The sequence below is a fragment of the Bidens hawaiensis genome, unplaced genomic scaffold (genome assembly GCF_021521415.1).
Source record: "Bidens hawaiensis isolate Kalapana, Puna unplaced genomic scaffold, B.hawaiensis_p1.1 tig00018012_1, whole genome shotgun sequence".
NCBI lineage: Eukaryota > Viridiplantae > Streptophyta > Magnoliopsida > Asterales > Asteraceae > Bidens > Bidens hawaiensis.
Window position 1 is genome coordinate 185,754 of NW_027492717.1, and position 22,645 is coordinate 208,398.

Below are 22,645 nucleotides of genomic sequence, written 5' to 3' on the forward strand. Positions count from 1 at the left end.
GGTCCAAAAAAAGAGTTCTGGAACCAGAACGGTTCCAACCCAAACGGTAGGTTTGAAGCCGGGTTGGGAACTCCTTTGATCAAACCAGTTAAAACCGAACCGAACTAGTCAGAAACCAGTTTGGAATGAACCGACCCTTTTTCACTTAAAAAGTTAGTTTGGAACCAAAGCCAATTTGAGCAAAAACTAGTTTTGACTTTTTATTGACCCAAAACCCGACCCGGTTTGGAAAAATGCAGGCATGTATATTAAGCAGCTTTAGTAGTCGTATTAAACTTGTCAGGTCGAGCACAACCCGTTTAACTCAACACGACATGTTTTGTTAGCAATTATGCCAAATAACTTATTTCATTCACATGTAGTCGGTAAATGGAATCCAAACTCAGTAGCAAGTATTGTATTCTCAGTATCTACCCATTTTGGGATAACAATGCAAATAAACTTATAAATATAAGACAATGACTTCATGTTTCTATCGTTTTACAAGCTGGATCAAAAACAAGACTTATAACAGGCACGGAGTCTGCGTGAACGGATACATCGTCGTCATTTCTATGCCACGACCACTTAGCATGACTTGCGTTGACCACCTCGAATTGCCCATGCCCGAAACTCGCTTCCCTGAACGCAGATATTGTTGGTTGTGGTTCCGTGTAGCTGCAAAACATGATTTCCCAATATTGTTAATGATTGAACTTGAGTAGTAGAGTGATAAACGGTCGGTTGATCGAGTCAACTCACTTGCTAGCAAGACCATGGAGGTTGCCTCCGTCCCCGATTGTGATATGCACCGGACCACAGTTATTAGCTTTATGATTGTAAACACGGTTCTACCAAAACAGAAGATAAATTAGTTCGTTTATCGTCTGACTGGTTTATGAAAAAAAAGAAAAACTGTTTTTGTTTTTAACCCCTTAAAGGCACCTGCCAGTATCGGCTGTATAGTACAGTTTTACATGGTTAGCAGGATATTGATGGGACTGTGAGTTTTTCTAGTGACGGGTTATTAAGATTATTAAAAAAGTTAAAAGTGATCATTCAGATTTATTTCACAAGGAAGTAGCTTACAAAGCGCTCGTAAGCATGAACATGTCCTGCAAAAACGACATCCACACGGGCTTTATAAAGCAAACCCTCCATCGATTCCATCATACCAACCGACTGTATTTCACCTTGATGAGCATAGTTAGAATTATACCATGGCGCGTGAATAAGCACCACGAGCCACGGTGTTTGGTTCCTATCAACTTTCTTCAGGTCAGACTCTAACCAGTTGTACTGGTTCGAGCCTAGCCTGAAGTCAGTGTAGGAACCTAACATGATGACGTGAACCCCTGAGACCTCAAACGAGTAGTACAAGTTAGAACTTGAACCACTCTCGTCGAATGGCATGCGCCACCTTGCGTTGTAGGCAATAAAGGTGGTTGGGATGGCGGTGATGTTCTCACTGTCATGGTTTCCTTGTGTCACCATCCACGGCCGCTTGCTAGCTAGCGGCTCCACCAGGCGGCCGAAAGAGTCCCATAACGGCTGCACCGTGTCAGCATACGACAAATCTCCAGGTAGTAGAAACACGTCATAGTTTGATTTTGAGATGTGTTCAAGGGTAGTTTTTGTCCATCCAGTTTGTCCAAGGTCACCTATTAATTTCCCAATTTATTTATGTCAGCATCTGAAGTTGAGGTTGTAAGTTATTCGAGTCGAGTGGAGCCCGAGCTTGACCAGGCTCGTTTAAGTTACAAGAGTTTGAGCTACGAGCTCGTTTCGAGCTGTATTTCTAAAGCTCCGGCTCGGTTCATTTATTAACTATTAATTAACTTAAATATACATTTATAATTACTTTTATATATAGTGATCGACACGAGTTGAGATCGAGTTCTCACAAGTTAAACAACTCAAGTCAGCCCGAGCTCGGCTAGGCTTGAGCTCGGCTCCTTTAAATTACAAGAGCTCGTTTCGAGCTCTACTTCTAAAACTCGAGCTCAAGCTCGGGCTTGGTTTGTTTAGTTATTGTTTATTAGTTAACTTATAAATATTTATAATTATTTTTATATACATTTTTATAAATAAACTTTATATATAAGATTATATATATATATATATATATATATATATTTCATAGTTTTATATATTATAACAACTATATATATTTTAATAGCTAAATAAAAGTAATATTAATAACAGTCTCATTTAGACTCGAGGGTCAGCTCAAGCTTGATAAATGAAGCTTAGCTTATTTATTTAACAAAAACTTATTTTTAGGTTCGTATATATTTAAACTTGGCTCGATTCGAGTTTTTAATGAGCCGATCTTGAGAGTTTCTCATCTTGTAAACAAACTCATGCAATTTGTAACCTGAAATGGCAAACTTGATCGGGAATTTGGCCGGAGGAGTCTTGAAAGAGTACTTGTCGGCCGAACTAGTGGCAAAACGGTAATAATATTCGGTACTCGGATCCAATGGACCTATTATTACATCATGTATTTCACCTGATGTGTAATTTAAATGTTCATAGGAAGTAACGGTTCCGGTAGCCGAATAATCGTGCTTCCCCGACGATGTACCATAGTGTACGGTGGCCGGAGTATGGCCGTTGGTAATCCATGAAATTCGCATTCTATCTTTACCGACTAACGATACATGAACCTGTGTGCATGAAACCGAAAAACCAAAAAAAAATAAATAAAAATGAAATGGAAACGCTTTGGTGTTATGGTTTTGTAAAACCAAACTTACGGTTCGATTTTGGTTTTTGCGTGTAATAAAAAACGAAAAAATCAAACCGAACCAAACCAAATTTCTAGATTTTTATGTTTTATTTTTTTTTTCATTTTTCATTTTAAGTAATTTATAATAATTAAATAAATATGTAACTCATATATTTTAGCACAAATGTATAACAACCAATTATTTATTAATTAACAAAATGATTTAGACCCAGGTTCATTATTTTGGGCCAAAAGTTTCAAGCTCAAATGGCAAAATTAAAAGTTCTGAAACCGACCAGTTTTCAAATATCCAAAAACCAAAGTTTCGGGTTTTGGTTCGGTTTCAGCCCAAAACCAATTAAAAGCGAACCGTGCACACTAGGGTGTGCATAAAACCGAAAAAACGATCCAAAACCGAAGAAAACCCAAAAAAAATACAGAAATAACCATATCAAAACAAAAACCGATGGTTTGATTTTATGTTTCGTAAAAACAGACAACCTTAAAGATTTTTTTATTCTAAATTTTAAGTAATTTATCGTAGTTTAATGTACAGTTTAACCGGATTTTTTTTTTTTTTTTTTGCTCAAATGTACAACAATCAATTAATCAATAATTAACAGAAAAAATTTAGGTCCAAATTCACGATTTCTGACAACTTTTTTTTCAGCCAAAACTTTCAAGCCCAAGTGCCAAAACCGAAAAAATCAAACAACTTAGAAGAACTCAAAAACCGGCATTTCGTTCGGTTTTAACCCAAAACCGAACCGACCCTTTCATACCCCTAGTCAATAAATGAAGCAAATGAAATGTATATTTGTTACTTGTTGTGGAGTGGTAGGATCAAAGTCTTCAGGTAGTGATAAATCAAGATTCTCCCGCGGCGGAGGGCGGTGGTATGCCGCTGCTTCGGCGAATACAGCGGCCACCACCAGCACCCAGAGCCTATGTAAACTCATAGGATTAAATTGTTGCTTTACTGAAACAGGAACAGATAGACATGATCATGATCATTATATAATATTATGATTGGTCAAAAGAAAAGAACATTTTGATGAAACCATCTGCTTGAGTTTGACATTTTCCACCCACGTATTAAAATCAATCAGTCTGTCATAATAGACTATTCTTCTCTATTTTGGATCATTTGTAAAGGATTTATAGTTTTATACCCAAGGGTATTTTCGTCTTTCTAACTGGACATAAGTCTTGCAAACTGGATGGGTCGGACACGTTCGGGTCAGTACAGGTTCTAAACAAAATAAGTTTGGATTAGAACAAACAGTTTTGAATAGTATTAATTTGGTTCGTGTCAAACGAGGTTTCATCAAAATGAAGTCGGTTGAAATGAGTCGTTTTAGGAGGGGAAAAAGTATCAAAATATATTCACATGTCATATTTTTTGATGTTTCGGCTGTGAATGAAGGGGTAGGTTTAGTGTCTCGATTATGGAACGTTATCATAAAATCTATTAAATCAAAACTTATTGATTCTCAACCAGCGTTACTCTTCTGTACAAATTATACGACTCTGCAACAAAGATTCGAAAGATTAGGATTCAGTTATGAGAGTATCATTTTTAAATCTTTAATAATATATGAATCTGACTTATTAACAAACTTGGTGATCATTGAAACTAAGTATCAGTTATGATTCACACTCCCTATACTCAAGCTACTTGAACTTGGATTGATTAAAAGCTCGAAACGAGCCGTGAAGGTTAATTTTGAATTATCAATAATGTTGAGGGTTTGTTTTGTTAAGTTTGATATTAATATTTGTTTAGTATAGTAAGAATATTATGGATTATTCTAGAATAAGGTTGTCTTAGTTTCCAAGTTATGTTTGGCTTGGAGAGCAAGTTTAGTAGGTTTATAAATATGGTCTAGATTATCATATCAATAGAGGAGTTGATTGACTAATAACATAGGACATTTAGTTATGACATTGAAACATTATTATCTACCACCTGTATACATAACAATCATTTCAAATAAACTTATCTTCATCACCCATCCATATATGAACGGACCCTTCGTTTTCTGGAAACGGGTTCTCAAGTTCAGTTGGATCAAATTCCCATGAACCGTATCCAATTCTAAAGTCACGGCGAAGCGACTCATATTCTCCTTGTTGTCTCACTAGTCCCTTTATAACATAACACACAACAAAAGTTTTAAAAGCATATCCACATAATACTTACATTATTATTATTATTGAAATAATATAGTTATTGAAATTGCATTTTTAGTACCTTTGGCTCTTTTCTACTAGCTAAAAATGTTGGCACGAGTTCTAAATCTTGACGTGAAAGAATATTCGGGTTGTTATTCATAACGCTCATACTAGGAAATCATTTTTGCGTGTTCCACCAGTAGGACAATGATGGAAGATAATGCGAGACTCGTAGACTCCATTGAACCGGAAGAAAGAGCTCTGAAAATGCTTGTTGTGATAAGTTTGATGGTAACTTGGGCCACCAAAAATTAACTGCTGGAGCTATAAGAGCTGCTCCTGCTAGCCTGTTTTCATCACAGATATACATGAGTTTTAACTATAGGCCGAACGAGTTGGGGATACCCCATTACACTTGACCTAATTAGATTAACAAGAACAAGACTAAGGGTGTGTGGTTTAATTATTTTTAACGTAATTACTCTATTCATAGTAATTATAAAAATGTATCCGCGTCTCTTTTATCATGTTAAAACCTACATGTGCACATACCTGTGAGGAATGTACTTCAAATAAGACCAAATCACTTGCCCGCCCATAGAAAACCCGACCACGTAAAACTTGGATCCTAGTTCAAGTTGATCAGCAAGTTCTTCCGTATCTAAAGCCAAACTCTTTAATTTCCGTTTAGGATCCGGATCTCTCTCTCCATAACCCGGTCGATCAAATGACACAATATAAATCCCCAAATCTTCAATTATAGCCTGCAAAAGTCAACCAATTATTTAGTCAATACTAATATCCTATGTATAATTTACCAACGTTTTGCTCTCTCACACAAACACTATTCATTTTAGGACAACTTTTTTGCATGTACATAATATATGGTTTTTTTAAAGTATTTCAAAATTTTGAACTAATGCCCCCATCAATTAAAGTAACAAATAAACCTTATAGTTTGTTTTATTTTCCAAATAAGTTATTACAACACTTTTACACTTTTTTATATATTTTTTCAATAAACACATACGTGTATTGATAATTTTTTACCTAATGTCAACCGAGTGATGTTTTCTTCGTAGCGCACAGTCAGAAACTAAATAAATGATCAACATGACAAGGAAGGAATCATACCGAAGAATCTGACGTGGCAATAACAGTAGAATGCTTGTCAGAGTCATAGCCATGAACATATATTATTTTGTATGTTGCTGATTCTTTTGGGACACCATATTCTTTATAGGATAAATATCTTCCATCACGAAGCTTGATTCTTGGTGTTGTAACTGGAAGCCCATCTGGAGCCCCAACTTTGTTTGGGGCAGGTGGACATACGGCTAGATAAGCCCATGCTAAAAGCCCAATATAGAAAACGAGTGCAACTTTCATCAAAATACCTTAAATGTTTCTAACGATTAGTTAGGAGCTACTCGAGATCAGATTGATAAATAGCTCGAAGCGAGAGAATTTTTTCAAGTTTGAGATGAGGTTGAGCCTCAAATAAAGCTTGTTTGTTAACACTGCTAGAAAGGATCTCATTTTCTTACGAAAATTTCCTGTAAATTCCTACAACATGTAACTTCAACAAATTTCAGACGAATTTACAACCAAAAAAAAATAAAGAAAAAGTTAGCTTGTTTTTGCTTTTTGTTGGAAAATTGTTGTTAACTCTCCAACAAAAAGAGTACATTTATCAATTATGTTTATTATTTTTGTTGGCAATGATAAACATTTATAAATATAGTTATTTGTGTTATCTATATAGTATTATACTTTTGTTGAAAGTTGCAGCAAATAATAAATAAAATGGATTTGGTTGGAAAATTGTAGGAAAGTTGTTGGAGATGATTTTTCATACATACGCAGTTTTTTATTGGAAAATCATTGCAAACAAGAGTTTCCAACGAAAACCGCCATAAATATATGATTCAAATTTTTAGTAGGGATTAGAGGATAAAGATCGATTCATATATATCATATTTAGAATAGATTTATTTGGATTTATATCTATTAGGTTTCCTCATTTGTGTTGTAATTCCTTCCCAATATATTAAAGGGTTTTGTTAAAAAAGACAAACATAAAATATTGATACTATAAACAATTTTAGAATAGAGCTGGTATAACATGTCAAACACGATAACCTATGATGATACAAATGCTTTTGTTTTAAAAGGAGTATTTGAATTAGGTTTTGTTGGAAAATTATAAAAACTTTGCTACAACATACTTTTGCATGGTTTTTTTTAAGAAAAACTAGTTAAAAAAAAAGGTTGAAAATGATTTCCAACAACCAACTTTTTGTAGGAAAATCATTGGAAACTGAGTTTCCAACAAAAACTGCCATAACATGACTCCTTTTCTATTAGATATTAGAGGATAAAGATAGATTCATATATATTATATTTAAAATAGATTTGTTTAGATTCATATTTGTTAGATTTTCTTATTTGTGTTGTGATTCCACCTGTATATTAAGGGGTTTTTTATCAACAAAATAGAGAAAAATTTTGATGCTATATAAACACTTTTAGAGCCTTGTATAAGAAATTCATTTAGGCTTATCTAGCTTGAAGTAATTTTATGTTTTACATAACTTGTATATATTAACTTTACACTTCGCAGCTGAGGTTTGGCTCGTTTAAATTACTACAAAATCTCAAACCAAGCATACACTCGTTAACGGTATTTCAAAAAATATATAAAAGTAACGAAAAATGCATACAAATTAGTTAATATAATTGACAGCTTTCATCAATATACATGATTTCTTTCTCTTTGCTTTTGCAACCATTGTTGTATTTGTGATAAGGATTTAGAGAAAATGGTTTGATTAATGTCGTGGTCAAATGCGGCGTATATATGGCTTGAAGAATAATTAGAAATTAATCGAAAACGGCCAATAACCTACCTCCTGATAGGAGTTTCAAAACACTGGTAAAAGAAAAACATTGTTACGCTTTGTATATTATAAATACTTTCACTTAAAATTAATTAATGGGAAAATCATCAAAATAAACAATTAAGCACCTCGACTTACGAAAATCATTATGGCTAACAAAATTCATCCAAATACCTGATTTATTTCTCTTTGCTTCAGCAGCCATTGTCGTAGTTGTGGTAAGGATTAAGGAAGAGAAATGGTTTGATTAATGTTGTGGTCAACTACAACGGGTATATATATATATATATATATAGATTGGAGAATAATTAGAAAGTAACCGAAAATGGCATATAACTATCCTTTAGGCAGGTGTTTCAAAACATGGCCCAAAAAAACATTATCACGCTGTTCATATTTACTTTTTACTATAAAATACTTGACTTTAATTTAAAGAGGTGGATAATCGTTAAAATAAGCATTTGGCCACCTAAAATTGAGTTTTTTACCAAATAAGGTGGGTGAAAAAAGTATTTTCTAAAATTGGTGATTTATGTTACTAAAATTGGTTTTTCGTGTTTCTTTCTCTTATTTTTATTGAATAACTCATTTTATCAAATAATTTCGATTTAATGTTTCATTAAGCGTTAAGAATTTTATAAAAAAAACAACTCAAGAAATCATTTTACTTGAAAATTAGTTTCTCCTAAAATATATAACTTACTCATATCGTAACAACAACAACAAAAAATTGTTTTTAACTGTTTTCTTTCATCGGGTCACATCGCGACAATTAAAAAACTTATTTTAATCAAGAATTTTTTAAAAGGTTTATTGAAAAAAATATATTATAATTTAGATTTTATTTTAGGAAAAATAGTTGAAAAAGTGTAATATTCTTTTTGAACTATGATTTTTGTAAATACGGTAAATTGAAGAATTTTGGAAAAACAAAAAATATAAAATCGTTATATGCTCAAAAAGATATCAATATGGGTTTAAATCAATCAAAAACATAGAAATGAGTTGTTGTACCAGTTTTGATAATATCGATACCTGTAACGACCTTGTTCGGTCAGAATCATTTGGATTTCTCACGGTACCAATATAGTACTAGAACTCATATCACTTATGTTAAAGAAAATACTATATTTTAAGTGCAACTCTAATTTCAACAAAATTAACAACGGATTATCAAAAAAAAAACACCATTTATACTATCACATCGAGCATTTTGTTATATATGTAACTAGGTTAAATACCCATATATACACGGGTTGGGTAAACTATATTAATAAAAACCAAAACAATGTGAAATACTTATATTAATTTGGTATTAGATGAATGAATATGATATGTATTACACAGGTTGGGTAAACTATATTACCCTCTTCATTGAGTATTTGAAGATTGACTTTATCTGTAGTTTTAATCTAGAAAGTATGACAAAAATCTCTAAAAACTTTCCTTGTATATAATGTTCAAAATTTATTTAGTTAACTTTTTAACATACAATTGTTACTAAAAACATAAATCATTTAGTACTAATTTTAATTTTATATAGGAATTTATATTTTTAAGAATAATAGTATTAAAAAAAAGAGATTGATACAACTCATATAAATACTTAAATAAACAATACACAAAGTTTAAATAAATATATATTATATTATAATGCAATATAAATTAATGTTTGTGTTTAACATTCATATATATATATATATATATATATATATATATATATATATATATATATAACCAATACAACGGATACCAAGAGTTTAAAACAATACTAATCCATAAAAACTAAAAATGTACTTTAAAACATAAAAAAAAACATTATCTTATATAAATATAAAAGCAGCTTCACCTTTTCAATGCAACAAAGAATCCTAAACAACATAAAACTATTATAGGTTTTGGATAGCAGTGACTGTCATATTCATATGTATTTTTCCTTAAATGTATTTACCTAGATTTGATGTACATAAACATGTAACATCGCATGGCTTACAATGAAAATTACCTTTGTTGGATGGTTGTCCAAAACTTATAACATTTAAGCATTTTTTTATGTGAAATATACCAATTTTAATAAAAAATCATAGGATAGTAAAATTATATAAAAATTAGTTTCTAAACTTTTGAACATGCTATTATTATTATTATTATTATTATTATTTAATGTAATAGAAGTTATAATTATAGTCGGAAAGTGAAAGATTTTAAAAATCATGAATGGTTTTTAAGAATTAAAGTGTTAAATGTAGCTTATAGTTTAAATTAAAAGTAAGATTAAGAATAAAATTTAAAGCATTCACTTTTTAATATAAAATTATTAAGACTGTTATTTGTATAAGTCATTAAATTCTAAAAAACAATGAAATGTTAAATTAAAATTTTAAAACAAATATTATAAAAGGATATCATTAAGAAACATTTTTTTTTGTTAAAATTAAATATTACGTGAAAAAACATGTTAGAATTATGGTGTTATGATGTGATAAAATGATAAGTTATAGAATGTTTTAAACGATTTATTTTAATAAAATAATTATGAATTAAAGATAAAAAAATAAAGGTGACACTTGTCAAATTATTAGGCCAAATGAGAGGCTTGGAGTTGAACCATCATTTTTATTTATTATAATAGTAGATGATGTATAATAGCAATAATTTATTTGCATATTTGAAAATAATATATGAAATCTGCGTAGGAAAGTATAAGACTAGACTTACGCGTAAGAAAAAAAATTATTTACTTATTTTAAAATGTTTTTTTAAATAAGCTTATTTTTTAAATTCCTAGTTTTTAATCTTGTATATCCTAAGTGTTACTTTTTTTAATTGATACAGTTTCAACCAAAAAAAAAATAGTGGCCATGAAAAGCAAATTTATAATTTGAAACAAGAAGCATTACAAGCAAGGTACTCACAACAAATCATCTATTATAATGCCAAAAAAATACTGGAAACGCTCCTTTTACATATTAAGCTTAAACCTGCACCACCTTTCCCAAGTAAGCGCGGGGATTTTTTCTCACCCCACAAATAACTTAGGGCCATGATTTCACCGATCTCATTATTCAAGTTAGTCGGTTCCCGCTCAAACACCACCGCATTCCTCTCCCTCCATAAACACCAAATCGTAGTAAGACATACCGCATAAAACACCTTCGCCTTTCAACTAGACAGCGATGAGTATCTATGTAGTTCCAACACATCTTTGACTGAGAACGCGTAAATGGAAGATACCTTGCATCATGTTTCCATGACACTCCAAACCGATTGAGTGAAATGGCAAGCGATCGTCACATGCTCTGTGTAACACCCCGGCTATAGCGGAAACGCCTGAGTGTGACGTACAGATTGCTCAAATACACGTGACACTATTAGGTGACCATAATAACATTATTTCATTTAAATCTTCATGTAACACAAGTTTATCAAATAATAAAAGTTGTAACAAATAAATAAACAAATGACAAGTTGTTCTTTGAATATCCTATAGGCATGTTATGTGTTTTCTAACCTTTACCCTCGTATCTTTACATCTGTAACATATGTATAAAATAAAGTCAGCTATAAACATAGCTGGTGAGAATCCCACAGTTGGATATAATACTTAAAAATCATACAATTCCATGAAACTTGTGAAATGAGCACATAAGGGTTCTTTACACTATATGCAATGGACCTGAGTGTAAAGAACAAACGAAGGTCCTTTCCAGTTGGGGCTACCAACGTACTCGGATATGAGGTCCCTTTTCCACTTGATACAAATGGACCTGAGTGCAAAGGGGGGGGGGGGCGTATGATCATACTTATTGAGGCAACCACTTGAAATCCACGTATAAAACAAATAAACAAGTACGCACACAAGTCCATGATATGAATTGTAGTTTATAATCAAAAATTGTAAATCTTGAAGTTTGATAATAAATATATATGCCACCCCAAAATACGAAAATGTTTAAAAAGGGGTTGTGAGAAACTTACCTCGAATGCGAAGTCAAACTTGCAATAAAAGCCGATAGCATAATAACGAAACCGAAGCAATCGAAAATGCATTTAATGAATCCGAAACGTTTGAACTTCTTGAACTATAAATAAATACAAATATTTAAAGACTAACTAACGGAATTGAAAACGTTATATATGATTGGTCAACGGGATATTGCATTATCTTAATATATTTATTAACATTTGATGGAATCTTATAATATAATATTAGTTTTAGGTTTTAACGAAACTTAACGATTTGTTAACATTCTAACTAAATACTAATACGAAAGTTACGGTATTTACGGGTCATCTTTCAAAAAAAAAAAAAAACTTACGTTGTTGAACCAAAGTTAATGACTTATAGTTTAACATTTAACGAATTAAAAGCTTAATAGTAAATTTTAATAGCCTAACGAAATGTATTATTTAATTGATAATTTAGTATTAAGACAACTTTAATAATTAGGGGATACGAATTTTAATGGTATAAGATTGATCCCGAAATTAATTATTTTAGCGGGTTATCAAGTTAACGAAAAGGTATAATAAAATATTATCATATTAGCGGTTTAATTGAAAGGATAATATAATATTATCGGGTTTACGGGACTCAAAGAAATATTAAAAAGTTTGCTTTTGAAGGATGATGATCAAATTTAATTTATAAATAATTTTATTTATTTAAAATAATTTTTATTTAATTTAAAAAGGTTTTTCATAATTTTTAATGATTAATATATAAGGTTTTTAAATAAATATAAACCAAAAAAAGAAAACGGCCTGATCCGGGTTCGAATTATATCCGATTAGATCGTGAATTGTGTAAGCGTTAAAACCCGGAATTTCGTTTAGTGAACCAAAAGAAACGAAAACGAACGAACAATCATCGTAAATCATCGTGACATTATATTAACAACAAATGTTAAATATGAATAAAATGAAATAACGAACCGGGTCGATTTAACGAATACTTGCAACGAAACTTATATATATACACACACACACACTTATAAATAAAAACCGAAAATTCAAAATGGATCGGGTTTTCGGGTTTGAAAAGTAATAAATGTTACACTCCGTCGACTCCATCTCTTCTTTGCAAACCGGACATACCATAGATGCTACCGGTATATCCCTCTTCGCCAAAGAAAAAGCACCGAGATTCTCTCCATGCGTGGACGCCGACTTTTTTGTGGACAAAGTAATTCCATTCCATCACATAACTTATCTCCATCTCTAAGTTAGCCTCTAGACCAACTTTCAAGCTTCTAACCGAAAAGCCACAACCCTCTTCCACACCCCACACCAAACGATCCTCACCCTCCACCAACCTAACCGGTTGGCAAAGCAACAACATATTCCTTAATTCTCCCACCTCCTCTTCCCAATATGGCTACCGATTTCAAGCCCGTTGCCCACATATCGCCCCCTCCCAAAAAAAAATACATCACTAGCCTCTCAGAGACTTTGCACCCCTTTCGTGTTTCAAGCTCGAACAAAAGAGGGAACCATACATAAAACACGACATCCCCCCCCCCCAACAACAACCATAACAAAAGTGTTTACCCCATCCTTTGCCTCGTTCCTAATCGCCTTACTCAACTCAATACCAAGAGCCTCAATTTCACGATCTACGTTAACAATATACTTCCACGATCGAAACCTTTAGCCGGTATGAATGACCAAGATCCCTCCGAATGATAAATAGCCCAGATAATGTTCCTCCGAAGTCCATCTTTTCCGTTCTTAAATCTTCACCACCATTTTTCAAGCATAGCGAGATTCGTCTCCCATAGTGACCCAAAAATAAGAAAAAAAATATTTATAATACCAGCCACTTAATTTTATAAAGATAATGTATTGTATATTTATTTAATTTTAGTAACATTTATTTTATTCAATAAGATTGGGGGGGGGGGGGGACCTATTTTGATAAATAATTTTTCACCCATCCCATTTTGGAATAGAACAAAACTCACCAGGAATTAAAGTAAAAATATTTATAACAAATCTTATCTTACTCTTTTAATAAAGTAAAATAATTAGACTTGGATGTCAAACTCACATTCAATTATAACATAATTTTATTCCTAATCCTCTAATCTCTCATAAGTCATAACACTCATACTAGCTATTTATGGTTCAAAACCATTTTGACAATTGGATTATAAAATAGTCAATTTCTCTCGTAATGTTCTAATCTCTCGTACCATTTATTCTAGTTATCCATAGGTCATAGGTCAAAACCATTATGACAATTGAATTATAAAATAGTCAGAAAATTAAAGTAAAATATTGACCGAAGATCAAATAGTAGAAATATGAAAGTTAAAAAAGTAGAAAATAGCGAAGAACAATTTTTTTCTAGGGTTGGTTTGTTCATTTGATGTCCGGTATTTCTCATTAACACTATATGTTGCATTATCCATGGTAACTAGCAACTATAAGGGACCTAATTATTACCCGGCGAGGTTTTAAACCAATTAGATTTCGTCGCTTGTCAAAAAAATATCATTGGAAGCCAAAATAAGTTTTGTAGGAAACAAAAATAATCCCATTGGACGCCCAAAATAATACGTCTGCTCCTACTATTTGAAAAAAAAAAACTACGGGCGTGGTGATATCTTGCCACGTGGCAAAATATGGTAGGTTAAAAATCTCGTTGAGTACGTAGTGACTAAAAAGTGATTGGGTCGACGAGTTATAGAGTAAACCTTCTAGAAAATAATTGGTTAAATGAACATTTTGTTTATTATTCTTAAAAAACTGTTAAATTTATATAAATAATAGACTCATCCACCATAACGATATGCCTGGTCTTAGCTTATGATATATGAGAAGTGTCACTCTTTTTGTAACAGCTATATATTCTAATAACTAAATTTAGAATTTAGAAGGGCGATAAATTTAAGTTAAAAGTCATATTATAAAAAACTAAAAAACATAACTTTCCTTTCCATCTTCATTCAATTATTTCTAACCTGCCGATCAAAGAAAAAATAAATTATTTCTAATCTACCGCCACGATATAGCAGTTTCCAGCCAACAGCTTAGGTTTTATTGTTGGTAAAAAAATCAATTAATAGTCACAATAACTGTCATACAACCGTTGCATCTTCTCCAAACAGGCCCTACATCAATATATGCTTTGCATCCCCTCCGAAAATGCCCTGCATCCTACAGATTTGCATATTTATTTGTAGAACTGCCGCTGTCGTCACCGATGAAGATTTGCACATCGGAGCCCTCATGATCATTAACACCATCGTTGTTACCATACCCTTCAACACTTTTTAGGAACTCAACTACAGGTTTTTGCAACCACTTTATCTCAAGGAAAAGTTATAGTAGTAGTGTGTACGTGTTCTTAAGTCTGGGAAACTGATTGATGTTTGAATGGGGTGGTTGTCTAAAGGAAGTTTTCGTTAAGCATTTTGTTAATGATATGATGTGTATTCAACTATTAATCATGTACAAATTGGGTTTGGCTTATTGGGTTGTACCATGTTTTAATTTTGGATTTTGAGTGAAATAGAAAGCAATTGTATAAATTCGTATTCACTATGCTTTCTAGCAATACTTACAAGCAATTTATTCATCATATGCATGCCATAATTTGATTATTGAGAACGCTTAAAATATAATTTTACTCAAATATTCTTCTTTTTGTTAAGTTTATTTTAATCACAAACTATTTATGTTATTAGATGTTGTTCACTGGACATAAAGGAATCAAAGTAACGCACCTGTTGCACTGTAGATTTACGGGAATTCGTAACTTGAGGAAAACTGGGAATTCGTTGCACTGCAAATTTACGGGTCAATCTAATTACTAACAGGTCGAATCTGATTACAATTCCATATTTGAAATCTTTGGCATCAAGGTTGGTTGCTGTTATATTGGGAATGTAAATATATGTGAGGTAATCATATTAATGCATATTGCTAATATTTGAATACTCAGAGCTAACTTTCTTTTAGAATGACAGTTAGTAGATCAGCTAGCACAAATTGTTGTAAGAAATTTCACCTTTGACTGTGCATATGTAACACAAATATAATTATTGCAAAATCTTTAAACTAAATTTGAATGTAAAAGCTAAATTGAACCAAGTATATATGATATTTGTAACCAAACACAACATACACCGCCGCAACGTACGGGTAACAGTATTCTACATTTTCTATTTTCTACTAATGTTAGTAGGTATCATGTTGTCTTTATAACCGTAAAAACAATTGATTTGTGCTATTAAAAGACAAGGTCACAAACTTTGTATTCATTATCACTCAAGTTGGCTAGCAAGTGAGTTCATATTACCAACTTATTACAACTTGGATTAGAAGCAAGACTTCTAATCCAAACCGAATCAGATTTAACTGATTCGTCATCATCATTTCTATGCCACGACCATAAACCGTAGCTTGCATTCACCACTTCAAGTTCTCCGTGCCCAAAACTTGCTTCCCTAAATGCGGATATGGTTGGTTGTGGTTCTTTGTACCTAAAATAAATGATTGTTAAAATTAAGTAACAATCCTTACTAATTTAATGTAATGCAAAAAGTATTTTTGTCTGAGTAAACTCACTTGCTTGCAAGACCTTCGCGGTTACCTCCGTCCCCGATAGTGATATGCACGGGGCCACAATCGTCGGCTTCTTGATTGTAAACACGATTCTACAATACAAGAGAAATTAGTATGTTTATCGCATTATTGTTTTAGATTGAAGTAATGAGGTGATAGCTTACAAAACGCTCGTAAGCATGGACATGACCCGCAAAGACAACATCTACACGAGCTTTGTAAAGCAACCCCTCCATTGATTCCAACATATCGACCGATTCTTTCTCGCCTTGATGAGCATAGTTAGAATTATAACATGGCGCGTGAATAAGCACCACAAGCCATGGTGTTTTGCTCCTATCAACCATTTTCAAATCCCCCTCTAACCATTGGTATTGGTCAGAGGCGGAGTCAAAATCGGTGTAGGAGCCCAACATGATGACGTGAACCCCCGAGACCTCAAACGAATAGTACAAGTTAGAACCGGATCCACTCTCTTCATATGGCATATGCCACCTTGCGTTGTAGGCGGTGAATGGGGTCGAGTGGATGACTGGGATTTTCTCAACCTCGTGGTTGCCTTGTGTCACCATCCACGGTCTTTGGCTCGCTAGCGGCTCCACCAGGCGTCCGAATGAGTCCCAAAGTGTTTGCAACATGTCGGCATATGACAAATCTCCTGGTAGTAGAAGCACATCATAGTTTGATTTTGAAATGTGTTCAAGGGTAGACGTGGTCCATCCGGTCTGTCCAAGATCACCTGTTAAAACGACCTTTTATTAGGTCGTTTTAGGTCTATATATTATTTAAGTAAAAAATATTATGACAAAGTTACCTGAAACAACAAACTTTATTGGAAACTGGGCTGGAGGAGTCTTGAAAGTATACTCGTGAGTCGAACCAAGGGCAAAACAGTAATAATACACGGTACTCCGGTCCAATGGACCTATTACTACGTCATGTATTTCACCTGATGTGTAAGTTAAATATTCATAAGAAGAAATGGTCCCGTTAGCCGAGCGATCGTATTTCCCTGAAGATGTACCGTAGTAAACCGTGGTGGAGTATTATCATCGGTGATCCACGAAATTCGAATTTTATCTTCACCGGCCAAAGATATGTGAACCTGTTAAAACCACAATTTTCAATACTTATGCCCCCAAAAAAAAAAGGTTGAACATATTTTATAAATATGAAGATTATTTGAAAGCAAAATCTACTAGATGTCAAGTAGGAAGAAAATAATGTTTTTACGAATATGCAAAACAATTGAAGTTTGGCATTTGTATAGTTCGATTCAGTTATTAGCCTAAACTGAAACCAAGACTGAAGACATAGGTTAATCAAGTTTATTAACTAATTGGTTTTTGGTTAATTGGGTTCGGTTTATTCGGTAAGTATGTTGGTATTTTGTTCGGTTTTAGTTAATTTCAATTAATAACCAAAAACAATGGCAAATCTTGAACGAAAACGTCAAGGGGGCCAAATTCGGACATAAACAAGTGACTTTTCCCCATATATAAATTACAACTAAGCAAAAAAATGGAGAGGCCAGGGGCCAGATACAAGCAACTCCATTGACCGAAACCTAACGTGTGGTAAATTTTTTCTTTAGAAATACATAAAATGAAAATTTAAATACATAAAATAAATGTATAAATACACAGTAAGGATATATAAATTTATTAAATGGAGGTATAAAAGCTACAGTTAATATATAAAAGCTATAACTTTAAAACCATTTTATTATCATTACAATAAAATATAAAACACATTTGTTTTTTTAATTAAATATAATATTTAAAATAGTAATTGTGAGATTCAGACAATAACGTGTGTGTGCTTGTCGTTTTACATATCTAGAAATACGAAAAACAAAAGAACATATAAATCATTAAATTGACAAAGCTTAAAAGAAGGGTAACTTTTGATTTGTTTAAAGTCACGAGGCTCGAAGATAGTTTGTCACTATGCCCGATTTTCGAACCTAAGTTTAGACCTTCATTTCATTAATTTATATAATTGTAAAACCGTTAACCTTTAATATAACTTATTATTATGTGTTTCCTTAGAGCATCCGCGTGCATTGGTGGGTTCATGGTCCGCATACCCGAAACTCAATTTTTAAGTTAAGCATACGACCGAAGATAAAGGGAAAAAAAAACCCCTGAAACAGATACATTCCGGCATTCTGTCACAGTTTTCTTTTTATCTCAACATAAAGTCTGTAAATTAAGTAGGGTGTTCATTATTTGGTTTCAAAACAACTAAACTGAAAATCAAAACGAACCAAATTGAATTAATATTTGGTTTGGTTTTCAGTCGAAACCAAATTGTGTTTTTGGGTTGGTTTCAATATAAGCAAATATATCAAGTATTTTTTTTTCATTTATCAAAATCTAATCGCATATTACATAGCCCAACCCAATCAATTAAATAAATTTACAAAAATAAAGATAAAAACTAATTCTTGTTATTTGGTCTACAAATATTACTTCCCTCCAACTCCCAAGAAAAGTTCGTTTTAACTTCATATTTTTGCTTCCAATCTACTCTTTTTATTTTCAATGATTGACCACCAAAACTATGATTTTAAGGGTTTGTTTTCGATTTTACATTTTAATTAATATTTATTAAAAAAATGTGGTTTTACAACAAATAAGTAACAGAAATCATTTAATAACTACTTACTTGTTGTGGAGTGTTTGGGTCATCATCTCCGGCTAGAGATACAACAAGATTCTCCCGCGGTGGTGGCCGGTCATATGCATTGGCAACTTTCGTAGCTCCAGCGAATACGGCGAACATATAGATAACCGGGAACCATAACTTTGGAGACATGAGTTGGAGAGTGAGAGAATGAGGTGCTACGAGGATCTGGAGGTTTAATGTTTGTTGATGAATGTCAATATTTATATACAATTTAAGTGACAAAAGTACAAAACAACGAGGCGATGATGTTGATGAGGTGGTATAGATTTGCTGAGTGTTGTTTTGACCTTTTACATTTGTTCCCATTCATCGTACTATGTTAGATTGTTGCCTATTTATATCAAAAAAACACAAATTAAGTAATATGATTATATTCAAATATAATGTTATATCTCTTCTAAGAATTATAATCATATAATATTTACTTGACATAAATTATCCTATTAAATATATTTATTTTAATTTTTACCATAAAGACTTTTAAAAAAAATTTATTTTGTATTTTTTATATAAGCCAGCAGTGTGCCTACAACGTATTATAGCAACACGGTTCTGAACATTGAAAAATATATAAAAAAAAAGCGTGTCACAATGGTATATTTAAAAATAATGAAAACGTGACTTCGTTGAAAATGAATGTTAACAAAATCTTACAAAAAATGTTTATCACAAGAATAAAACCGTGTAAAACGAAGAAAAAAGGTTGGATGACAATCTATAATATATATAAATGAAAATCTTAAAATCCAACGTGTCGCGATGTGATCGCTCTCCCCTTTTATGGAAGCCATCAGATTGCTTGATTTTTAAATGGAAGCCTCTCGTTAATTTAACCCAAATTCATGGGTATGGGTCTTACCAAAACCAGATAGCTCTTAAACGGGTTATAACATCTTATTACATTAAAAATTAATTTTATCCAATATTTGATATGAAAATCCTATAAAATAGGGATATACTAAAAATTAATATCCTATTTTATTTAAAAAAGATATTATTTATAATTAAGAAACAATTTTATAATAAAGAAAATAAATGGATAATAGGTATCACCAAACCCAAATAGCTTTTAAACCGGATTATAACATATCATTTATTTGTGAAACCATTTTATTATCAAACCTCAAGTTCTTACAATAAATTAAATTAAAATCTAATATATATATATATATTATAAGCGAATAATACAAAACAACCTCCGTAATACGGAGGATAAAATCTAGTTAAATATATACTATTAAACATTGTAAAAGAACACCTATTTAAATTTTTTAAAAAAAACCACGGATGAAAAGCTAGAACAAATTCACCTATTAAATATTACACAAAAGCTCCTACAGCTTCTTTAATGTCCCATATGCACCCCACATTTTTTTTTAATAAATATAGATAATCTCTCTTCACCTACACAAAATCGGTTGGCTTTATTGTGATGCCAGTGTGAGCACCATCTATCTGTTTTCTCTTATCTTCTTTCTCTCTCATCCTTCGTTTATTTTATGTTCGTAATTTTCATTCGTATCCGTTTAGATCTTCCGATAAAAGACTCTTTTTCCCTCTCCGTTCTTTCATATCATGTAGATTTCGGATGGGAAAAAACACTTCGATTGGAGCGGCTCTAATGAAAAAGGCAATGATATAGTGATAATACTAAGTTAAACTTAATAAACAAGGTAAATCCAAAACTTTTAATACTAATTTGTTTGTTAGGTAAGTATAATACTATTATGCTTTTAAAAAAGTATAATATCATTATGAGCATTAATTATAAGAACTTTAACAAAAATCCTCTAATATTATTATGCATTTAAAGAAAAAAATATAATAAGAAAATAGCCTTTTAACTAAAAGCAGTCTTGTATTAGTCGCTAGTCAAGCGTTAAGGTGGGGACTAACGATTAATCGAGGATTATCAAAATTAATCGAGATTAATTGAAATTAACCGATGATTAACGGTAATTAATCGACGCTTAGTCAGAATTTTTACAACCATGACTGAAAGTACATGTTTATTCTTTGATTTCACATAATAAAACGGACACATCAATAGAAGATTGTCATGGTTGAAATCAACTCAACTTGTCAAGACAACATTCGTCTTTTAACATGATCCTGTCTTTCACACTATTATTATCGTTTTTGCAAGTTTAGCTTGTAGGTGGTTATACCTTTTTACATGATTTCGTCTATTTTCACACAATTTTAAGTATTCACCTATAATAAAGGGACATGTCATGTGATGAAATCATGAAAATCACTTGTTAGATCATTCCCAGCTCATTCCCCAAAATTATATGAGAAGGGTTTGTAAATTATAGGGTGGGGTTGTGAGTGGTTGTGACTAGAGGAGGGAGAAAATTTATATAGGAAAGTTAAATTTGAGGTTTTACTGTAGATATTGTATAATTTTTTAATATTTTCTTAAATTAGTTGTGAGTGAAAGAAAGAGAAAATATGATGATAAAGGTATAAAAATTATCATTTAATTAAACAGGAGAGAGAAAATACAGTATTTTTTAGTGTAATTATATGATATATATTGATATAGGGTAGGGAATGAGATGGGAATGCTCTTAGTTGTTATGTGAATTTGAGGTTGTACACGAGTACGACAAACTCTTTTTTGTGTTGATGGCAAAATCAAAAAAAATATTAGACGTTAGAAAAGAACAAAAGTAATTACAAAACAAGAAGCACATTTTTAATCCACTTAGGGCAACTAATCGTTATTTTAGTCTCTATAACCAATCTACCAAAATGAATAATTAATAATAAAATCAACAATTTGATCTTTCATCTTTTATTCACTTAAGAAAACAAAGTCATTATGAAATCTCCGAATCACCCACATACGAATTTTTAAATGACTCAAAAATCATAATCTAGTCCTATTAATTAATCACTTACACATGAGTCATCAATATAATTTGAACCCTTGAACTCCAAGATTTAGGTCAGTCACCTTACAACAAGGGTGTCTGAGGATGTTTAATGGTCTAGTCTAGCTAATATATTGAATAACATTTATTTTCTTTTTTTTTACACCAAATTAATCATGTATTGTTTATTCAAGATACCCGTAACCGAAACTAAATAATTTATATATAAACTAGGTTAACTACCCATGTATACACGAGTTGAGTAAACTATATTAACAAAAGATCAAAACAGTGTAAAATACTTATACTAATTTGGTATTAGATGAATGAATATGAATATGCATTGCAACGATGAATACAATAAAATTTTCATAAAATAAAAAAAAAGAAAATCAGATAGTAAATTTTCATTAATCTCTAAAAATTTTTTCATATACAACATTTGTAATTGCCCTCTTCATTCAATATTAGAATATTGACTCCATTTATAATTTTAATCGAAAAGGTGTGACATAAATCTTTAAAAACTTTCCTTGTATATAATGCTTAAAATTTATTTAATTAACTTTTTTTACTAATAACACAATATTGCCACTAAAAACATAAATCATTTAGTACTAATATTAATTTGATATGTTGATTTATATTTTAAAAATAATAGTGTTTAAAAAAATTGATACAACTCATACAAATATTTAAATAAACAATACACAAAGTTT

General features: G+C 31.6%; 1 protein-coding gene and 2 pseudogenes across 2 annotated transcripts; all 3 read right to left on the bottom strand.

The window, feature by feature from the left end:
- Window positions 1–464: 464 nt before the first annotated feature.
- LOC143555197 (putative purple acid phosphatase 20) lies at window positions 465–3,671 on the bottom strand. The gene is made up of 5 exons (XM_077044793.1): window positions 3,535–3,671; window positions 2,357–2,648; window positions 1,069–1,640; window positions 742–830; window positions 465–657 (listed from the first exon to the last, which is right to left on the bottom strand). Exons 1-5 carry the CDS (start codon window positions 3,667–3,669, stop codon window positions 465–467), a joined length of 1,281 nt encoding a protein of 426 aa, XP_076900908.1. The 5' UTR covers window positions 3,670–3,671.
- A 1,028-nt stretch (window positions 3,672–4,699) lies between these two features.
- On the bottom strand, window positions 4,700–7,990 carry LOC143555198 (uncharacterized; annotated as a pseudogene).
- An 8,091-nt stretch (window positions 7,991–16,081) lies between these two features.
- LOC143555183 (putative purple acid phosphatase 20) lies at window positions 16,082–19,191 on the bottom strand (annotated as a pseudogene). The gene is made up of 5 exons (XR_013139161.1): window positions 19,027–19,191; window positions 17,171–17,461; window positions 16,521–17,095; window positions 16,360–16,448; window positions 16,082–16,274 (listed from the first exon to the last, which is right to left on the bottom strand). The product of XR_013139161.1 is annotated as a putative purple acid phosphatase 20 (transcript).
- Between the last annotated feature and the right edge of the window lie 3,454 nt (window positions 19,192–22,645).